Source organism: Capra hircus, chromosome 6, assembly GCF_001704415.2.
Source record: "Capra hircus breed San Clemente chromosome 6, ASM170441v1, whole genome shotgun sequence".
Classification (NCBI taxonomy): domain Eukaryota; kingdom Metazoa; phylum Chordata; class Mammalia; order Artiodactyla; family Bovidae; genus Capra; species Capra hircus.
The window spans coordinates 15,729,261-15,749,071 of NC_030813.1; the positions used below are offsets into that span (position 1 = coordinate 15,729,261).

The following is a 19,811-nucleotide window of genomic DNA, read 5'->3' on the forward strand; positions in this document are numbered from 1 at the left end:
AAAATAAAAATAAATCAGGCAATTTGCTTATAATCTCATATTTTGAAAATAAGTAAAAATTCTGTGCAAACATAGAGAGGGGGAATTTACCATTTTCATTAGAAGAAAAAATTCTGTGGGGAAAATGATAGTAATGACAGAAACAGAGAAATCTCTTGGGTAATGGTTTAAAAGTTTTCCTTCAAAGATTTTAAAATAGAAAAAGTAAGCCATGTAATTTTGAAGAAATAAGGTTCTAAGTCAGTAGATTTTTCATTAATTTATCAAAATTCATTCTGCAAAATTACCATCATGGACCACGCCGATGATGTTAAATGCCTACAATGTATTATAATGATTATAATGTATTTTAATATTCTAACCACTTCATAAGATTGAGCTAAATATTCTGTCCAAATAAAAGAAATTATAACTGACCAAACCAGTATGATTGATTGCTTTAACCCCAGATTTCTTCTGGGAAGGAAAAAAATTCAGGATTATTGAACACTTGAACACAATTTATAAAGTACTATTTTCTCCATTTTGGTGTCTAATGAGATACCAAATAATTCTCTAGTTTACTGGAAAGTCTGCAATAAGACTACTTGAAGGAAGAAGCAAACACACAATATATATTTGCCTTCAACACTGAGTAGGTGATTTGTTGTAGAGATTATAAATGGAAAATCTGTATTTTTCCTCTACTTTTAAAATGAAGTATTACCATCCATCAACACAGTTTATTCCTCATGATCTTACTTTTAATTCAAGTTTTCACTGAATCAGCTCCATTTGGTGTGGAGATCTTTGTTGCCACAAAGGGTGAGCTGATGGGAGAGGACAGGATTTCTCAGTCCCCTCAGCACTGGGCCATGCCCCTTCAGAGACAAGATGAAAGCTACACTTCATCCCCTGGTCACCGGAGCCTCTATCATTGGATGATGCAATACAGCTTCCGTGTTCTGTGCCCATATGCATCTGGGGCTCCATTCTCCAAGATGACTGTTCCAAGGACTCTATACCACAGAAAAAAGGCATTTCAGTGTTCCCATCATGTGCAGTGTGCAGTAAGTGAGACCCTTACAGTGGCTGGAGAGTAGACCTGAAATATGAGACACAAATGACCCTATTTCTCAAGCCATTCTGAACCCAGTTTTTAAAAATTTAAAATAGTTTTGGTTAGTTAAGATGGATTCAATGGACTGTGCTACCTGACATTGCTATTTAGCTTTCTCTGTGAACTGTCTCTCTTTCCATTTGGCCCATAAATGACTTGAAAACAGAGCTCAGGTTTTAAATGCAGTTGCAGTCCTATTCCCTGACATGGTATTCTACCCTTAACCTGCGTCAGTTGATGCTGGTTCAGGTCAATGAATAAGTAACTTTGGAGGCACTACTAGTATACCTTGTGGTTTAATGGGTTTTCCAGGAGTAGAGAAAGAATTGGTTCAGAGCCAATCCTGAGCTTTTATCTCATTTTCCACTCTACCTCTAATCTCTACATGCTCTTTCATAATAGGTATTGAACATTTATGAGCTAGCTAGACATGATTGGGGTAGTGATGACTCGTATTGGGAGACAGGTATATAAGTGGCTCATACAGAATGGGCCAAACTGTTTGCAACAGAATAAGCAAAAAGAGAGAGACTCTAATTTATTCCTGAAAATACTCAGCTGAGTCCTCAGTGTTTTCTGGGCTTAACCATACTCTTTCATTTGCAAAATTACATTATATGTACCTCTAAAGAAGATTACTTTCATACCAAAAAATTATTCGCTTTTAGCTCAAGAAAAAGTACTAAGCAAGGTATTCCACTACTTTTAAAAATTACAAAACCCTAAGCAACTTTTGATAATGTGAAATATTTTCATTATCCAGGTTAACAACACATTAAAACTACAATAAATATTATATAGTATATATTTTATATGTTATTAACATATATGTATAATAGGTAAAATATTTACTGTAGTTTTAAGGTTCAATTCTGAAATATACTTTAGTATCCAGAGCCTTCCTCAAATTAGGAAATAAAGTCATACTGAATCTGGGTTACATGGCAACATGAATGAGATGGGGATTTGGAGTAAGTTTTTCAAAACAAGAAGCCAGTGTTCTCTCTACAAGGAAGTTCTAGGAGGAGAGAATGGTAATCAGTGTATTTATGAAGGGCAAATGTCAGAAAATATACTTTCTGAAGTTAAATATGAAGGGGCTGAAGTGCCTCTCATGAGCAAAGAAACTATTGTCTCAAAGTTTTTTTGGACTTTTCTAAAGGTTTATGATACAAAGTGTATTCAACCTTGTCATGTGAGTTAGGAAATACGACTATGATATATATCTAAGACCCAAGCCCAAGAAGCTTATCATAATGCAACTCTTGGTAAAAGTATTATGTCAAATCATATATAACTCCATTTCTACCTGAAGCAGATTGAGCTCCACAACAGCCTGAAAATATGAGTTGATTTTATGGCCCCTCTTCTAGGGGTCTGACTGGATTTCACAGATGGCCAGGCATCTGGCTGAGGGCTAGACCCTAATAAGACTTAACTAGCCCTCAATCCCTAGGAGAATCCCCAGATCAAGTTAAATAAGCAAGAACCCTTTATTCTAGAACTTGAAACACATTTTCTTGGAGTCATTTGCAATTTCGCTGGAACCATACTGACAGCAGCCAATATAGATCCGTAACCCCAAGGATGACCTCAAACTCCAGCGTAATTCCAAGAATTCTTATGCCAAGAATAAGGTGGCACTCCTTGTGTGCTTGCTTTAAGGGATCTAGCAGACTGCTCTGTGACCAGAGTTTTGAGTGCACGTGGTAACCTCACATAAGACAGGAATCTGGTCCAAATATATTTCTCTAAGCTCTGTGGCATTCCAATACAGCCAGTTGTTCACATAGCTTATACAATTTCACTATTGCTTCTGTGCATAGAAAGTGAAGTTGCTCAGTCGTGTCTGACTCTTTGCGACCCCATGGACTGTAGCCTACCAGGCTCCTCTGTCCATGCGATTTTCCAGGCAGTAGTACTGGAGTGGATTGCCATTTCCTTCTCCAGGGGATCTTCCCAACCCAGGGATTTAACCCGGGTCTCCCTCATTGTAGACAGACGCTTTACCGTCTGAGCCACTAGGGAAGTCCTATGCTTCTGTGCATAGATGAGACTTTCACAGTCAGGAAAACATCAAGATCCAGATAAAGATAATCATTCACCAGGATCCAGGGGGGAAAACTGGCCAAAATCTGCTGCCAGGCCTTCCTTGAGGGCCTTGGGTGGACTCCCATTTCCAAGGTTTCAATGTTCCTTTACAACCACGAACTGCAGAGAACAAAAGGGAGAGAGAGAACATTGTTAAAATTCATAAATTATCTCAACATACATTAAAGTCTATGGCTTTGTAATGTTCATCCTGTAGGAGGGGAAAGCCAAAAGGAAGGCCCTATCAAATTTGTTTCTCTGGCTAGTGAAGGGTTCAGTTTTCAGTGAGAAGCCTTATGCTACTCTCTGTTAAAGCAACTAGGCACTACTAATACCTTTACTGAAGAATCTATCCTAATTCTGGAATCTCAACTTTTGGGCCATGGATCCCTAGGAACTACTTTTTCCCATAAGCAACCCATGAATCTACAAGAGGTCTAAAGGTTGCCCCTAGACCAGATAAATAATGCCTCTTACATGTATCTGCTCCAACTTTCCAAATATGTGTGTAGGTGCTTACTTAATAAAATTCACCTAAATATGATACCAAGCTCTGAATAATCTGGGCTCATTAGTGACTAATAAGCACTCATAAATGCAGCTACTATTTTTCAGGGATCCATGAAATATCTTCTCATGCTTGAACAGCTTGGGAACCAAAATTCTAAAAGACAGGCCCAGAAAACAACATTATTTCTCTTCGGTCAACAGAATTATTTTTTATGTCATTGTTTGTACTGTCCACATTTGATTGGGCATGTGCAATGCAGGCTGACCAGAGTTAATTGGCTCACATTCACAAGAGATGAATCCACCTGCAATGCAGGAGACCCCAGTCCAATTCCTGGGTCAGGAAGATCCACTTGAGAAGGGATAGGCTACCCACACCAGTATTCTTGGGCTTCCCTGGTGGCTCAGCTGGTAAAGAATCCGCTTGCAATGCGAGAGACCTGGGTTTGAGAAGGGAACAGCTACCCACTCAAGTATTCTGGCCTGGAGAATTCCATGGACCATATAGTTCATGGAATTGCAAAGAGTTGGACACAACTGAGCGACTTTCACTTTCACACAAGATAGATTAGAGATCAAAGTATTAATAGGTCAAAGATAAAAGGAAAGAAAAGAAAAGAAGTTACCCCATGCCCCAGGATGAAGGACACAGTTTGGTCAAGTCCTTCCTTGCCAATCAGTAACCCAGCAGAGAGGCTGCCCCAAGGCTCTGGTTGATTATGCTCCATTGGTTCAGAAATGGGCCCTCCACATAATGAGCCCACAACTTAGAAATATAGAGAATAAAAGGAAAAAAAAGTTTCCTTGACCACATTTCCTTTAGAGAAAAGTATAGGAAGAATGAGTGGTTGATTAGGGAAAGAAATATTGGTGAGAGAATGATGAATCCCTGAAGACATTTTCATTTTCTTATTTTCCACAACACTAAGCATCCTTGCCACCTCCTCCTCATCAATAGCCTCCTGCAGTAACACAATGCAAAATTAATACATGACCCACTGTTTAAGGGCACATGCCCGTTTTTCTCACTGGAGAAGGGAATGGCAAACCACTCCAGTATTCTTGCCATGAGAACCCCATGAACAGTGTGAAAAGGCAAAAAGATATGATACCAGAAGATGAGTCCCCCAGGTCAGGAAGTGTCCAATATGCTACTGGGGAAGAGTGGAGAAATGAATGAACGGAGAGTCTGGGCCAAAGCAGAAATGACACTCACTTGTCTGGCTCAGGCCAGACTTCAACCCTCTGCACTGCAAACTTTCCAAACACATGCCTCTCTGCTAGAAGAACATAGGTTCCAGGATTCTGGCCTGGTTTGGGGAAGGCAGCTGATGGAACCAGATTTGTTTCTGCTGCTTCTCCTCCTCGTTCAGGTGCTCCCCACCCATTCTCACTGATGCCCGCAGCAGCAGGTGGTGTCAAGATGGTTCTGACCACTGGGGGTCAGCCTCTCACCATGGCCCTGTGTCTGTACGCTGCTCAAGACAGCGGCAGCAAGTGTCTGAGTTTTTAAATAAGAAGATACACACAGACTGCATTTTTCCTTCTCTCCTATGATTTAAATAAAATGAACTAAACTTGCTACCTAAAACCTGAAGGAAGTACCATATAGACTAACAATGAAATCAGGGTAATTAAGGATTTGAAGACATGAAGCTTCAAAGATCTGAGGACATTTCTGTAACTAAGTTCACCCAGAACCACACATTTAGGGAATCACTAGAAGCAGAAGGGATCTTACAGCCCATGTAATCCAAATGCCTTGGAGTCCTGATGAGGAAACAGGGGTTAAGTGACTTGCTGAAAATTAGCCAGTTGGTAGAAGAGTAAAGTCAGAATTCTCATTTGTTATTGCATTTCTGTACTCAAGTTCAACCAAAAAATAAGTACACACTGAATGCCTACAACGGGCAGAGACAGATGGTTGCTTGTCCGTCAAAAGCACAGCCACAGGAAAGCTATTCTCTGAAATGCCTATGAGGTAGAGGCAGGGAAATGCGATATGGGAAGGACCCCAAATAATGCCTGTGACCTTCCAAACCCCCTTAATAAGCTTTTCTCTATGTGCCCACAGGTTTCACTTCCCCATGGGCCTGCCATATATTCCAGCTTCTTCCACAATATATGCCACAAGTTATACCAACAACACACACTGAACCAGTCAACATGTCTCTGACAGGATCCTGGAAATGGAAATCCCAAGCATTGTAAGAGAGCCTGTCCCATGTCTGCCCTCTAGTGTACTAAGATCAGTGACTGAAGAGGACGATCTATGGAGCATTTTGTTTGAACTTTGCAGTTACTATGCTTTCTGGAAAATATACAGGGTTCTCAGATAAAATACAGGATACCTAGGAATATTTAAATTTAAAATTCAACTTTCAGTATTAGTATGAATTTAACCAGGTGTTCTGTATTTTTATTTGCTAAAGCTGGCAAACTGTTTTGCTGCTGAAGTTTAAGGACTTAAAATGTGTGTAAGAAAAGAAGTTTTAAGAAAATTAGGAGCATAATTTTCAGTTTGTAAGACATCCATCTGAAAGGGATCACCTAAAAATTTGGAAAGACTTTTCACAAACATATAAAAAGCTAAGTTATAGCAAGAAAGTATACTTGATAGAAAAAAAGGATCCCATACATGTCTTGGGCCATTACATTATGGCACTAGTTTAGCTTGTCTGATTAATTTAGGACACAGTTTCCCCAGCCCCACTGCCCACCCAGGACCTCCCAGTTGTTGTGGTGTTGGGTAATATTAACACCAGCTGGAAGTTATAATAGGTTCCAGTCTCTCTCAGCAAAGAAAAAAAAATGAATTGGGATTAATATAAAGATAATTTCTTGCTTCATGTACTTTGGTTACATTACCCAAGGTTGGGGGCAAGAAGGCATCCCAGCCTCGCCATCTGCAGGCCTGCTACAGATCACATCTCCTCTCAGTTCTTCACAAGGATTCTTTGGATTTTTAATAGCCACTTCTGAGTCCTGCAATAAAGCCAAAATGTGAGACGATCTCAGAACAAAACAGTAGCCCATTCAGCAATGGTCAGGTAATTACTTTTGTTACTGAAATTTAGGTACCTAAGATGCATGAGAGAAGAGAAGTATTAAGGAGACTAGGAGCATAACTTTGGGTTTCAAAGCCTTCTTTCCTGCATTATTTTACAGATTATGTTTCACTATTTGCAAGGTACTGTGAGAAGGGAGGAGGAGGGCATGGGAGGCAGGGGAAGTCACGCATGCATTCATGGATATATCGACTGAGGACTAACTATATCCTAGGCCTTGTGCTAGTACTGGAAAATAGCAATGGAAAAAACAACAAAATCTCTGCTTAAATGGACTTTGAATTTGTAGAGAGGGGAGTGCCTATAGAGACACTATCACAGCAACTGTGTGACACACACAATATTAACTCTATCTTATAAGTGAAGCCAGCAGCGTTGGAAGATAGAAGTGATGTACCCAAGGCACATGGCTACCAAGGGCAGCCCAGGGGCTGGGTCACAATGATGGGCCAACTGCAAACTGGCATGAGCCACCTGCCTCTATACGGACTAAGTCATGAGCTGCTGCAGCTGCCGACCTTCAGCACCCCCTGGAAGGAGTGCCGGGTGAAGAGCAGAAGTGAGGCACTCTGTGCTCTGGGAAAATCTGGCAGGACACATCTTCAGAGACTTAAATTTTTTTCAGGAAAAGATTTTATGAACAAAATTCTTGCATCTCCTTTTACCTAGAAAAATACTAAAATTCTTCATGGTGATGTTTGCTCCTTATGACTAGCAATAACCTTCTGCAAAAAAAAAAAAAATGTGCTTTATCCCACGTACTCCCCTTGCCTTCACCAAAATCACATATATCTGACGTCCCCCACTACCTCTCTGGAGCAGTTTCTCAGAGCTATCTGAACTGCTGTCTCCTGAGCTATAGTCTTCATTTTGCTCCAGATAAAACTCAACTCATAACTCTCCTGTTGTGCTTTGTTTTGTTTTGCTTTCAATCAACAGATATAAAGCCTAGGCTCCATCCAGGTCTATGTTAGGCATGGTGTCATGCCCCAGGGGAGGGGGCAAAAGGAAAGAAGATCTAACAGGGACCCCTGTCCTCAGAGCCCAGCCTCAAGAGGGACAGAGGCAGGTACATCACATCTGAGCAGCCATCTAAGGGAAGGCAACGAAGGAAAGGTGTTGGGGAAGACACCAGCCAGCCTCAAGATTCCCAAACAGCGCTACTAGTTCAAGGCAGATGGCAGCTCAGTTCCCTTTGGGAGTGCAGCCGTCAGCCACACAGCCCTGTCTGCCCATCTGAAAGTGAAAATTGCTTAGTCGTGTCCAACTCTTGACGACCTCATGGACTTTAGAGTCCATGCAATTCTCCAGGCCAGAATACTGGAGTGGGGAGCCTTTCCCTTCTCCAGAGGATCTTCCCATCTGCCCATCTGAGGAAGGGCAATAGGAAGATAGGGGCTGCTCTGGAAGCCCATGCCAGGAGCTGTGAATTCCATGTAGCAGATGGAACCCACTGGAAAATGGTGTGGGCTATTATTTTTAACCAAAGGCATCAAGGAGAACAATCGAAGTGGTTAATATGAACAGTTCCAAAGTTTCAAGGTATAGTTTGTGGAACATACTACTTCCTGTTGATTTTCTTACAAAGCAGGCCTTGCAAGAAATCAAGTTTCATGAAGTAATTACACTACCATACTTTAAAAAATTATTTAGTTTCACAAATAGCCTTTTCAGAGATACACAAAACAAATAGTGTTTGGACAGTTAATCTAAATAAGACAGGCAAGACTGACACAAAGGGAGGAATAACTGATTTTATCTCTTTAAAGAAAATTGCTTAACACACCTAACTGACAAACTCAGTGCTGGAGTTGTATTTACTGGTTTACATCAGTGATGTGGCAATATTTAAGTTGGCAGTTTTAATTTGATCCCAAGAGAATCTTACTATGTTGTAGTCCACAGAATAAGGAAAAAAAAAAAAAAACAACACTTAATAATTATAGTACATGTGGACTTAAGTTTCTTCCTTCCACTTTTTTTTTTTACAGTATTTGCCAAACATCTGCTTTTCTTCTGACATTCTGTCCAATGGATGAACAGCTGATTATTCAGTATTCTGTCTACAAACATCCAACATATTGATTGAACACTAGGCTAAAAAGGACAAAGTTTACTGATGGACCACTGAATTAAAATGTCAAATTTTTGCCCATGAATCCTGCGTCTCAAGATAGAAAAGGGTTTGGAACATGGGACTCCTTGGGGAAGCTTACAGTTCTTGGGAAATCATAACAATAAGAACAGAAAGCATTTATTGAGCCCTAAATTAGCCAGATAAACCACAATAGTGCATAAAATGCTTTTTAATATTGAGGATAGTGGATGACGCCGGCCTACTTTTTAAGAAAGTGGAAAATAAGCAAACAATGTGATCCCCAATGTAGTGGGGTTTTGTGTGTAATAAATATGTAAATACTATTATTCCACAGTTCTGAGCTTTTAATTGGAAATGATTAAAAACACAAACTCCAAGAACCAGAAACTTCCTTCCAATTTAGGGAAGATACTGATTTTCTTGAACAGAAGTTAATATTTTGTGGGAAATCAACTCAATGGACAGGATGTGTGAAAAATTATAGTTATACAGGCTGGGGATGGGGTAAGGGGAAGCCTGTGATGCTAAAAGAAAAAGGTGGAATATAAAAATGCATGATGTTAAATAGCCACCCAATAAACTACATAGGTCTATGGACAAAGACTGGAAAGGAACAATAAAACCACAGATGGTTTAGAGCAGTGAAACCCTGGATCATTTTTGTTGTTGTTGTTTTTGTTTTCTTTTTACTGTTCTTCCAGTTTTTAAATGAAATAAGTATGTAGAAGCAGCTCATCTCCAAGAGCCCCTGGGAGGAGCTTGAAGGAGGTGGAAAGCTCCAGTGGAAGCAAAACCACCGGTAGTAGAATTGAGCTCTGCACAGCCCCAGGAGCAGCAGGAAAGCCAGCAGCAGCACGCCGACAGCCAGCGGGCTGACGTTCCGCTGATGCCCACGGCCAGCGCAGTGCAGATCCCACCCATCGAGGTCTGCGCACTCACGTCACTTCCCGGGGTAGCCAAGGGTCAGCTGTGACAACGCACAAACAGAAGTCAGCAGTGAGCCATGGCCAAAACACCTGTATTTTTGTCCTCACTGGCCAGTCAGCTCTCAACCTCTACACTTCAGCCTCATACTTCGGGAAGAATATGGAAAAATCCATCAGGGGTCAGTCGCTGCTGTTGTTCACTCACTCAGCTGTGTCTCACTCTTGCAACCCCTTGGACTGTACCCCACCAGGCTCCTCTGTCCATGGGATTTTCCAGGCAAGAAATACCGGAATGGGCTGCCATTGCCTTCTTCAGGGGGATCTGCCCGACCCAAGGATCAGACCGTGTCTCCTGCACTGGCACGCGGTTTCTTCACCACCGAGACACCAGCGAAGCCAAGTGGGTCAGCTGAAAGCACTCTGATGTACAAGCTACTGCAGCAGAGACTTCCCCCATTGGTCTGTTGGCCCTGGGATTGATTCGAGGTTATTTGCATACCACCTCTATAAGGCACTGCAGAACACTGATTAAAGACCAATTTCCGTTAAAGGAACAACTGCCTCTCTCTAAGACCAACACAAAGCAACCCTGCCCTAGGAGCAAAGGGAGTTTTCAAACAAATGTTTGGCCAGATTGCAATCAATATAAGTCAAAGGAAGGAAGGAAGGAAGAATTTGAAAGCAAAGTCTTTTACTTGAGACCAGGTTATAAAGGAATGTGAGTAGCCTCTGAACAGGAAGCAGAGGAAACCATTTTTCTCTACTTTTTTTCTTAAAAGTCATAGATCCAAAAGGTCTCAATGGTAACAAGAAGCGCTTACTTTCTTCAAGAGAGAAAAACTAAGTGGAGGGAAAAGAGGCATTCACCAACATCCTGCTGTTCATTAGTGAAATTGTTACTGGAATTATTGTTGTTCATATGGGGCTTCCCAGGTGGCTCAGACAGTAAGTAAAGTATCTGCCTGCAGTAGAGACCTGGGTTCGATCCCTGGGTTTGATCCCTGGGTTGGGAAGATACCTTGCAGAAGGGATGGCTACCTACTCCATCTTGCCTGGGGAAATCCCATGGACAGGGAAGCCTGGCGGGCTACAGTTCATGGGGTCTCAAGAAGTCCAAGGCAGAAGAGGGGACAGAGTGACTAACACTATCAGCAACCAACACAGGCTGTGAACTTTTATGTGAAAGTAAATGAAACAATGCTGCCATCTACTGGGAATGCATGCTTCCAGAACCTCTCAGGACCTTAAGTAGAATTAATTATTCTTTGGAAGAGCATAAACTTTAAAAATAGCCTATTAAACATTTTGTGATGCTCACTTGTTAGGAATTTCTTCCCCTTGGCCCTGGATCCACCAACTATATACCCATGCCCCCACTTTATTCCAGAAGGAGATGAAGGAATGAATACACAGAGAACTGACATCAGTCCCCATGATGGGAAGAGGCAGCAAGGGACAAGCTTTAGATGAATCATGCATCTACTGCGTGGGTGAAGCCCCAGAAGAGATCCCAAGTCTAGTCCTAGTTGTAGCTTGAAGTTAGCCATAGGAGCTTTCGCAAGTCCCTTTCAGAGACAGAAGGGAAAGAAATTAGCATTTGTTATACACCTTATGTTTCTGATTCTGGGATAGTTAGGTAGCATCACCGACTCAAGGGACATGAATTTGAGCAAACTCCAGGAGATAGTGTAGGACAGCAGAGCCTAGCGGGCTACAGTCCACGGGGTTGCAAAGAGTCAGACATGACCTAACAACTGAACACTGGGCACTTTTGTTTTATTCTCAATGGTAGGTTTCCATTTTACAGATGAGGAAAGTGAGATGCAGGGGAGTTACATAATTTGTACCAGGTCACACGGCTAGTGAATGGCAGTTTTGATTCAAATGGTTCTCTGATTTCAAAGTCTGTATTCTTTCTACTACATTGGGCCACATTCAAAAAGAGTTTTAAGTTCCATGCACCTCTGGAAAACTGTTCTTCTAGAATTGACTCTGCAAGAACATGTACGATCTGCGTATAGGACCCTTGGAGGATCATCCAGTTATTCCTGGCTTTCGTGATGCTGTTTTAATTCTAACTGTCCTTGGTTATACACATCCACTATTAACACCTAGCAGCCATTTTTAAACTGGTGGATATTAACAGGCCACACCTCTGATCCTCTCAGAGACTGTAAAGTCTCAAGTAATAAGCACATGATAAGAGGTCTGGAGAGCCAAGCTGGCTGCAATATCAAAGCCTTTAAGGCCCAGAGCAATCAGCCATCATTTCACAAGGGCAGGCCACACATCACTAATTTTTAGGTTTTGATTAATTCTTCTCCTACATTAAACAGAAAATTTCCTAGCCAAATAAGCTTGGTTCCATGGTCAAACAATTTCAAGTTCTGGACTAAACAAAGGTCAACAAGACTTTTTCACATGTTGTAGTGACCATGAATCAAGAATTGAAGGCTAGCGTATGCGGCATTTCTTAAACTGGGCCACACAGTCCTTTTCTTGTGACCCATTTCACAGCACCATAGTTCGGGCAACTTGGGCTGAAGAAGACCTGCCCTAGAGGCTGTGGGTTGGTTCAGAGCCAAACCAGAATAAATAAGGACCTCTTTTGCACTCAAGAGGTTTGGAGTCCTCTGAGAAACCCCTGAGCAGGGGCCCTCTGAGGAGGCCTGTGGGTGTGGAGAATTCCGGTTCTCATATCCTCTGCATCCCCAAGGCAGCTGGGAGTTCCTACATCTGGGAGGGGAGCTTCCATTGCCTCCAAGCAAGGAAGGAAGAAAGTTCCTTTACTAATCTGCTCACAACATTGTGAACAGTCTGGGCTTCCCAGGTGGCGCTAGTGGCAGAGAACCCACCTTGCCAATGCAGAAGGTGCAGATGGCCTGGGTTCAGTCCCTGGGTTGGGAAGATCCCCTGGAGGAAGGCATGGCAACCACTCTAGTATTCTCGCCTGAAGAATCCCACGGACAGAGGAGCTTGGTGGGCTATGGTCCACAGGGTCGCACAGAGTTGAACATGACTGAAGTAACTTAGCACTCACGTATACACGTGCAGAATGATGCCTGTGAGATGTTTCTAATAACCACTGGACTGGGAAGCACTCCCTAAAAATGTTTTCCTTTTATGGAATTAAAAATACAAGGTGAGGTCATTGGGGCATGGAAGGACGGAAGGATTGGACATCTGACAAATCCATGTTTTTATTAGATATAGAATTCAAACACAAAGTTATGATCCAGATTAATGGGAACTCTGGTGGTATTTTAAATATTGCTTTTGATTAAAGATGCTTAAATTTAAATGTTAGACCCAGTTTAATTGTCATTTTGTAGCAACTCGTATTTAAAATATTATTTTTAAAAATTAAAAAAATAATAATAAAATAAAATATTATTAGAGGAATATGATATTTTCATCAGGTTTTAATGACAGGAATGGAAGCAGTGTGCTAAAGAGTGTTCACAAGTCATTTAATGAATTGGTGCCATCAGTTCCAAGTGAAATTAATGTGCTAACTACAATACATAACTCTGCAGTACCCTTCTTCTTCTTATAATGCCTTTAATGATCCAAAATTAAAGTGTCAGAGAGAAACCTGAACCATTGCTAGGATACTTGTTTTCACAATTTCATTACTGGGAATAATAAAAAGCCATGAACAGATGAAAACAATTTGATCCTTATTATCAAAATCAAGAGGATTATCATCAAGTACTAAATTTATCTTAGGTTAGAAAACCACAGCGTGAAATATGAATATAAAAACAGATTTCTATTAGGACTGAGTCATTTTTGCTAATATTCGCCAACATTTTCCACTATTTTTGTCAGTTTGATGTGATTTCTAATGCAAGGCCACATTCTTCATCACAGAATATAATTTATTCTAGTAATTTAGACTAATTATTATTAATAATCAAAGCTTTTAAGCTTATAGCATCTACTCATGAGGATCAAAGTATTCTCTCACTCCATCATTGCTGCTGCCGCTGCCAAGTCGCTTCAGTCGTGTCCGACTCTGCATCATTAGGCACAGAGGAAATTATCACTGAGTCTGGAGGCCAGCCAGAAGAGACCTATTTATTTTTTAGCATCTATCCATCCCCTCAGATTGCCTTCAGATTATAGAAGTTACTAAAAGTAAGGTTTGGTACAGAACTAGATCTTCTGGGTGTGGTTTTACTAAAGGCTGAGGTGCACGGTTTCTGAGCGCGGGTGGCGGGAGCAGGCTGACACGTAACCTGCCGAGACCATCACGGTGACAGAGCGGGAGCAAAGGTAGCCATGGCTGCGTTTACCAGCCGTTAACAACAAAGACGTGAAGACCAGCTGCTAGGACGTGAAGGGAGAAAAATGGAAGCCCAGTGTGACCGTACGTCACACTTCTTAAAATTTAGAAATGTAGCATTGATGCCCCCCATCTATTTGGCGTAAAGTAGAAGTTTTAAGAAATTCTCTGTTTACTTCCCAGACTGTACCACTAGTAATAGCAAGTTATTTAAGTCAGAGGGGAAATCACCCAATTTCTTAAATTTTATATTTGCCACTGACACCTGAGGTGTGTGTGAAATATTCAGAAAGAGTGTAACACACACATTATATATATATATATATGTAAATAACAGATTTACATATGTGTGTGTGCTCAGTCATGTCAGACTCTTTGCGACCCCATGGACTGTAAGCCCACTAGGCTCTTCTGTCCATCTCCAGGAAAGAATACTGGAATGACTTGCTACTTCCTCCTCCAGAGGCTCTTCCCTGACCCAGGCACGGAATCCGAGTTTCCTGCATCTCCTGCACAGCAGGCGGATACTTTATCGCTGCACCATGTGGGAAGCCCAGATTTACATATATAAATTACATATATTTTTCACTATGGAAAAGTTTAATTATAGAAAAATCTCAATATAAATTTTCTGAATTCACTAAAAGTTATGGGCTGCACTATCATATCTCTGCAGAAAAACAGTTTGACTTAATTACAGGAGAACAGGTTGGCAATGCCAAAATATACACAGATACCACCACTGAGGCAGTACCCTTCAAAATTCGGGGAACATTCAGGGAAACGATTTTTCAAAAAATTGTGTCCATTCTTCCCAAGGTGAGACGGCGGAGTAGAGACTAGAAGAATCAAAGGCATTTCTTTTACTTTCTGAAGTGACTGGAGTCTTTCAGATATCAGCATCAGGAACTAGTTTCTGTGAACAATTTGTCATGTGGAACAATAATTTCACTTTCTTAACCAGACTTTATGGAATTTGCTATGGAGTTAGCCATTTTGCTTGAGGTTCAGCACTATTTGACATAAAGTATATTGGAGGCAAGTAAGAGAATGGTCAGTCCTAAGAACATATGAACCCTGAGTACAGATCTCATTATAAAAGCCATCTGTCATATAGAAACATACCATGTAAAACAACAGTTAGCTTAAGAGGGTCTCACTGAACCACCGTCTCTCTTCATGGCTTATAAACCACCCACCACTATACAGTCCATTACCCCCAGTTCCCTGGGAGTCTCAAAATTTTATCCCACAGGATACTTGCTTCTAAAAGCAATTTAGCTTTCAGGGGAGCCCTCAAAGACAGGACTAGCAACTTTGACAGAGAGGAAATGTTACCATAACAGAGGGGATGCCCAAGTGGAAAATCCCTTTTATTGAATGGTTCACTGCTCTTTCAAAAAAAAAAACATTAGGGTGTGTAGCTGACTACATAAATATTAGCAGTCTTTCAGTACCTCTAAGAAGATGAAATTATTTGAGAAAATAATATAGTAAAACACCAGAGCCCTAAACAAGTGCAGAATTTTCCTATTTCAGGATGTTTTCTGCTTGCAGAACTGAGATGGATAAATGGCTGGCAGTGACTCAGCTGATTCTGGCTTCTGGTGTCTTTGAAGCCAACTCTGGCTTCAAAGCCACCCTCCGACCACCCCTGCCCGTTCTGAAGTGCCGATGGTGAGGATACTGCTCTTGCAGGGGGAGGGTTCAGGAAGCAGAAATGGAGTACAATCAACAATTTTAAAAGTTCTCATTCTGCTCAAGAAATACTGACTTTTTAAAGTAATACTTTAAAATCCTTGAAAGTGATTCAAAATGCCAGAAGTCCAGACATCCTTCCCAACCTGTCTAGCCTGCCAAGTTCTCCCAGCGGCCCCCAAAATCAACATTACAAAGCAGGACATTAGCTGAATAGTTAAAGAGAACCACCTGTGTTCTCACCTATATTGCATTGTGAATAATGAAAAAAGATTTATTCCAGATGCTATTAAATTAAGAAAACTTGAACCATTTCATTCTCGACCCCATCATCAATCTAATCAGCAGAGGAAACTCACCAGCCTGATTGAACCAAATGATTTCTCGAAGCTCTAATGAAAACACACTTAAGCAGAGATTTTTTTTGGAATCAAGTCCCTCCCCTTGGATCCAAACCACCCACCAACCTACCAGGGCAAACCTGTCCAGGCTCAGACAAGTCGCCAGCAAACGTGCAAGTGTAGTTTCCCTCCATATTTGTTCAGGTGGCATTTTCCCCACAGCTGTGCACACCCAGTCGGCACTCATCAATATCTGCCAGGAAAAAGGAGTAGGAAAGAGAAAAGTGAGGTGCAGAGGAGATCAGAGGTTCAAATAGTAATTGAAACACCCAATATTCTGGAAAAGAAGCACCTTCAATTTGTGTCATGATACATGTTCTCAAAGCTCTGTACATTTCTAGATTCAAAATTCTATTATCCATGTTGGAAAGAGAGATGGACTGGGTCCCTGTGGTGCATACCCAAGCAGGTAAACTCCTGATGTCAGGCTTGAAGCTTCTCTGCTGCTTGGAAGGAGAGGAAACCTCCCAGCACAAATAGCCCCGTGGGAAAGTTGGAGATGGTAAACTACCTCTAGGTAAGCATTTAGAAGTTCAGCTCCTATTAAATCAAATATTTTTGCCTTTTTAACCCAGATATAAATGAAATCATCTCTTTCTTTCCCAACTACCCATCTTTTTTATTCTCAGTTATCACCACCGTAACCTTTAGGTCCTTCCTCTCTTCACTTTTCCATTGCTGTAAGAGGAGTAGCCTTCCTACATTCCCCATGTCCCGTCTCTCCTCTACACCTCTCCTAAGCATCAGTGCCACATTGATCTTCCCCAGCCACATCTCCCATCACTGCACCACTGACTCAAACACCGGATAAAACGTACTCATGCGCCAGGTTCATCCACAATGATACTTCCTCCACGAAGCCCCTCCCAATGCCTCAAACAGGTATTTCTACCTATTCTAAACTCCCACTTCATTTTTAGTTCTGTTATGATGCACATCTTTCTTCACTACTTATCACAGCTGCATTGATTTTAGATTATATTCTAAAGGTGGGGGACAGTGCAGAGAACAAGAACAAGCTCACTGTTTCTATGTGGCCTGAGGACTCCACACCAGTCAGACAGGCTGGGCCATAACGCTCTGCTACATGAAAGGAGGCATGTGAGTAATAGAGTGGGAATCCAGAGTATACTGACTTTAAACATCCAAGAAAGTATACCTTCCTTTTTCTTCAAAGTAAATGAAATATAAAGCCTGTTTGTCTAAATTATCTATGAGCCTGTTTAATTAGAGCAGTGACATTTTCCTGACTGACAGCCAAATATGTGCTTAAAAGAGCATTTACAGATGTTTGTGGACTCCACAAAACTAATCTGATAAAGGTCTGATTTAAATCAACCAGATCCAGAAAATTGGTAGTTATGACTGATATTTCATCTTTAACCTCAACATGTGGGAGAAAGCAGTGCCATTTCAGTTTGTTATCAGGGCATCTGCCTCTCACCGTGAAAAGATTTTCATGTTTTCAGAAGGAAAAGAAAACACTGGAAGAGACATTTTAAAGCCCCATAAAACTTAAGATAACTATTTTACTGGGCCAGGATGGCTTCAAGTCAGGTCTTTGCTTGTATAGTGATGCTGTGCTGTTGACACTTGGAATGGTACATGACAGGCACTATGTGAACTCCCAACCTAACCAGCCACACCCAGACCTTGGCAGAGGATGGTGATTGTGAAAGAGGTCTTAATCATTCGCTGCTTATATTTAAATGTCAGTGGCTTGAACTGATCAAGAGCCAGCCAGCGAACCCTTTCATAGAATCTTCACGCACAACAGTGACCTCCAACAAACCCATGTCAGCTCTGAAGTTCACCACAGTTCAGTTGCCAAATTCAGTCTGGTTTCCCCCATGATGGCTCAAAGTATGGAGTATTGATCAGGTACTGATGTCACTCATCCCCCAGAGAAAGAATTAGAAGGGTAGAGGGGAAAACAGCCTCTGCAGAGTGTAGGCGCGAAGTAGTGCGGTCATGGCCAAAAGGCACGGACTTGACTATTTACCAAGAATTGAAATATGTCAGTTTGAACAGATCACACAACTCCCCTTTTCAACTTAACATGTATCACCAGTTATACCCTGTGTCTTCTAAAACCGCCACACCCAGCATTCAGTGATTCTCCAAGGCTTGCCCCTACCCACTTCCCTCCACACACAGCTTTCTTACCCAGACAGTGGATTCCATCTCCCTGGTAGCCTTCTGAGCACTGGCAGACATAGCCACCTTCTGTACTGACACACTTGGAGGAGGTGGGAGGGCAAACTAAGAGACCCATCTCACATTCATCTACATCTGTGGGCAAAACAATGAGCTAGTGAAATATGTACGCAATCCTGGTATAAATTACTGTAGTAGGAAAGTGAAAGCGTTAGTCGCTCAGTTGTGCCTGACTCTTTGTGAGCCCATGGACTGTAGCCCGCCAGGCTCCTCTGTCTATGGAATTCTCCAGGCAAGAATACTGGAGTAGGCAGCCATTCCCTTCCTCTAGGGGATCTTTTCAACCCAGGGATCGAACTCCAGTCTCCTGAATTGCAGGCAGATTCTTGACTGTCTGAGCCACCCAGGGAAGCCCATATTAGGAAAGAATAGTATAATCTTACATAAACTCATCTAGCCATTTACAGGTAACGTTTGCAAACATAATGCAAGCCCTGCATTTGGACCTAAAGTTCACTTCCGAATCAATTTTCACAGATTTCTCAGTGTTTGACTAGCTAAGCATGTGTAAGTAAATCACTTTGTGCCAGAGTTTCAAAGCATGAGAACATTTACAACAATGGCCATCAAAATAAAATAGAAACCTATTTAGCCTGGATGGGAGGCGAGTTTGGGGGAGAATGGATACATGTATATGCATGGCTGAGTTTCTCTGCTGCTGTGCACCTGAAACTACCACAACATTGTCAACTGGCTGTACTCCAACATAAAATTAAAAGTTAAAAAAAGAAACCTATCCAGCAAAAACAGATTTAATAAATTAAAACTTATGATCTAAGCCTTTGAGGGGAAAAGTTGTTTTTCTTGGAACTTGGAACAAAATTTGACTTGAACTCACATTCATGCTTCTAAAGCTAATTATAAATTCTTCTCCTTAATATCAACTATATACATTATGGAATTCTAATATAAACTCAATGTATTAGAGCATATATTCTATGTTTCATTTTTTTCTATTCATATATCCACTGCCTTTTAGCTAATATCAAATAATTTACTCACACCTGAGGATAACATAAATCCTTCTGCAGATTTTGAGTCAATACAATTTTGAGTCAGAGAGTCTTTTTTATTCACTATTTTCCAGATATGTGTATTTGGATTTTGCTCTTACAGGAACATTGTTTTCCATCTCCAGCAAATCCTTTCAAACTCTGACATGTGACATCCGCTCCCTCTAAAACACACTCAGCCCGTGTACTGCATCCCATGGCATCAGTCTTTATTATCTGCAAACAGCAAGAACCCTATCAGATTATTTTCAGATCTCAGAGGAAAAAAATGGACTTTAATGCTTTGCATTCTACAGAACATTCTAGAACTTCTTTTGTCAAGTTCTGGGACAGGTTAGCCTCCAAACAGAAACACCATGTTGATCTGTAATCTTATCTATATCAAAGGATCCACAAGCCATA

General features: G+C 41.2%; 1 protein-coding gene across 1 annotated transcript in view; it reads right to left on the reverse strand.

The window, feature by feature from the left end:
• Positions 374–19,811, reverse strand: part of EGF (epidermal growth factor) — an 89,734-nt gene continuing 70,296 nt past the window's right edge. The window contains 8 exon segments of the mRNA XM_018049910.1: positions 374–998; positions 3,205–3,310; positions 6,569–6,685; positions 7,287–7,354; positions 14,779–14,919; positions 16,250–16,372; positions 18,346–18,471; positions 19,511–19,625. Coding sequence (XP_017905399.1) covers positions 757–998; positions 3,205–3,310; positions 6,569–6,685; positions 7,287–7,354; positions 14,779–14,919; positions 16,250–16,372; positions 18,346–18,471; positions 19,511–19,625 — 1,038 coding nt within the window. The 3' untranslated portion in view covers positions 374–756.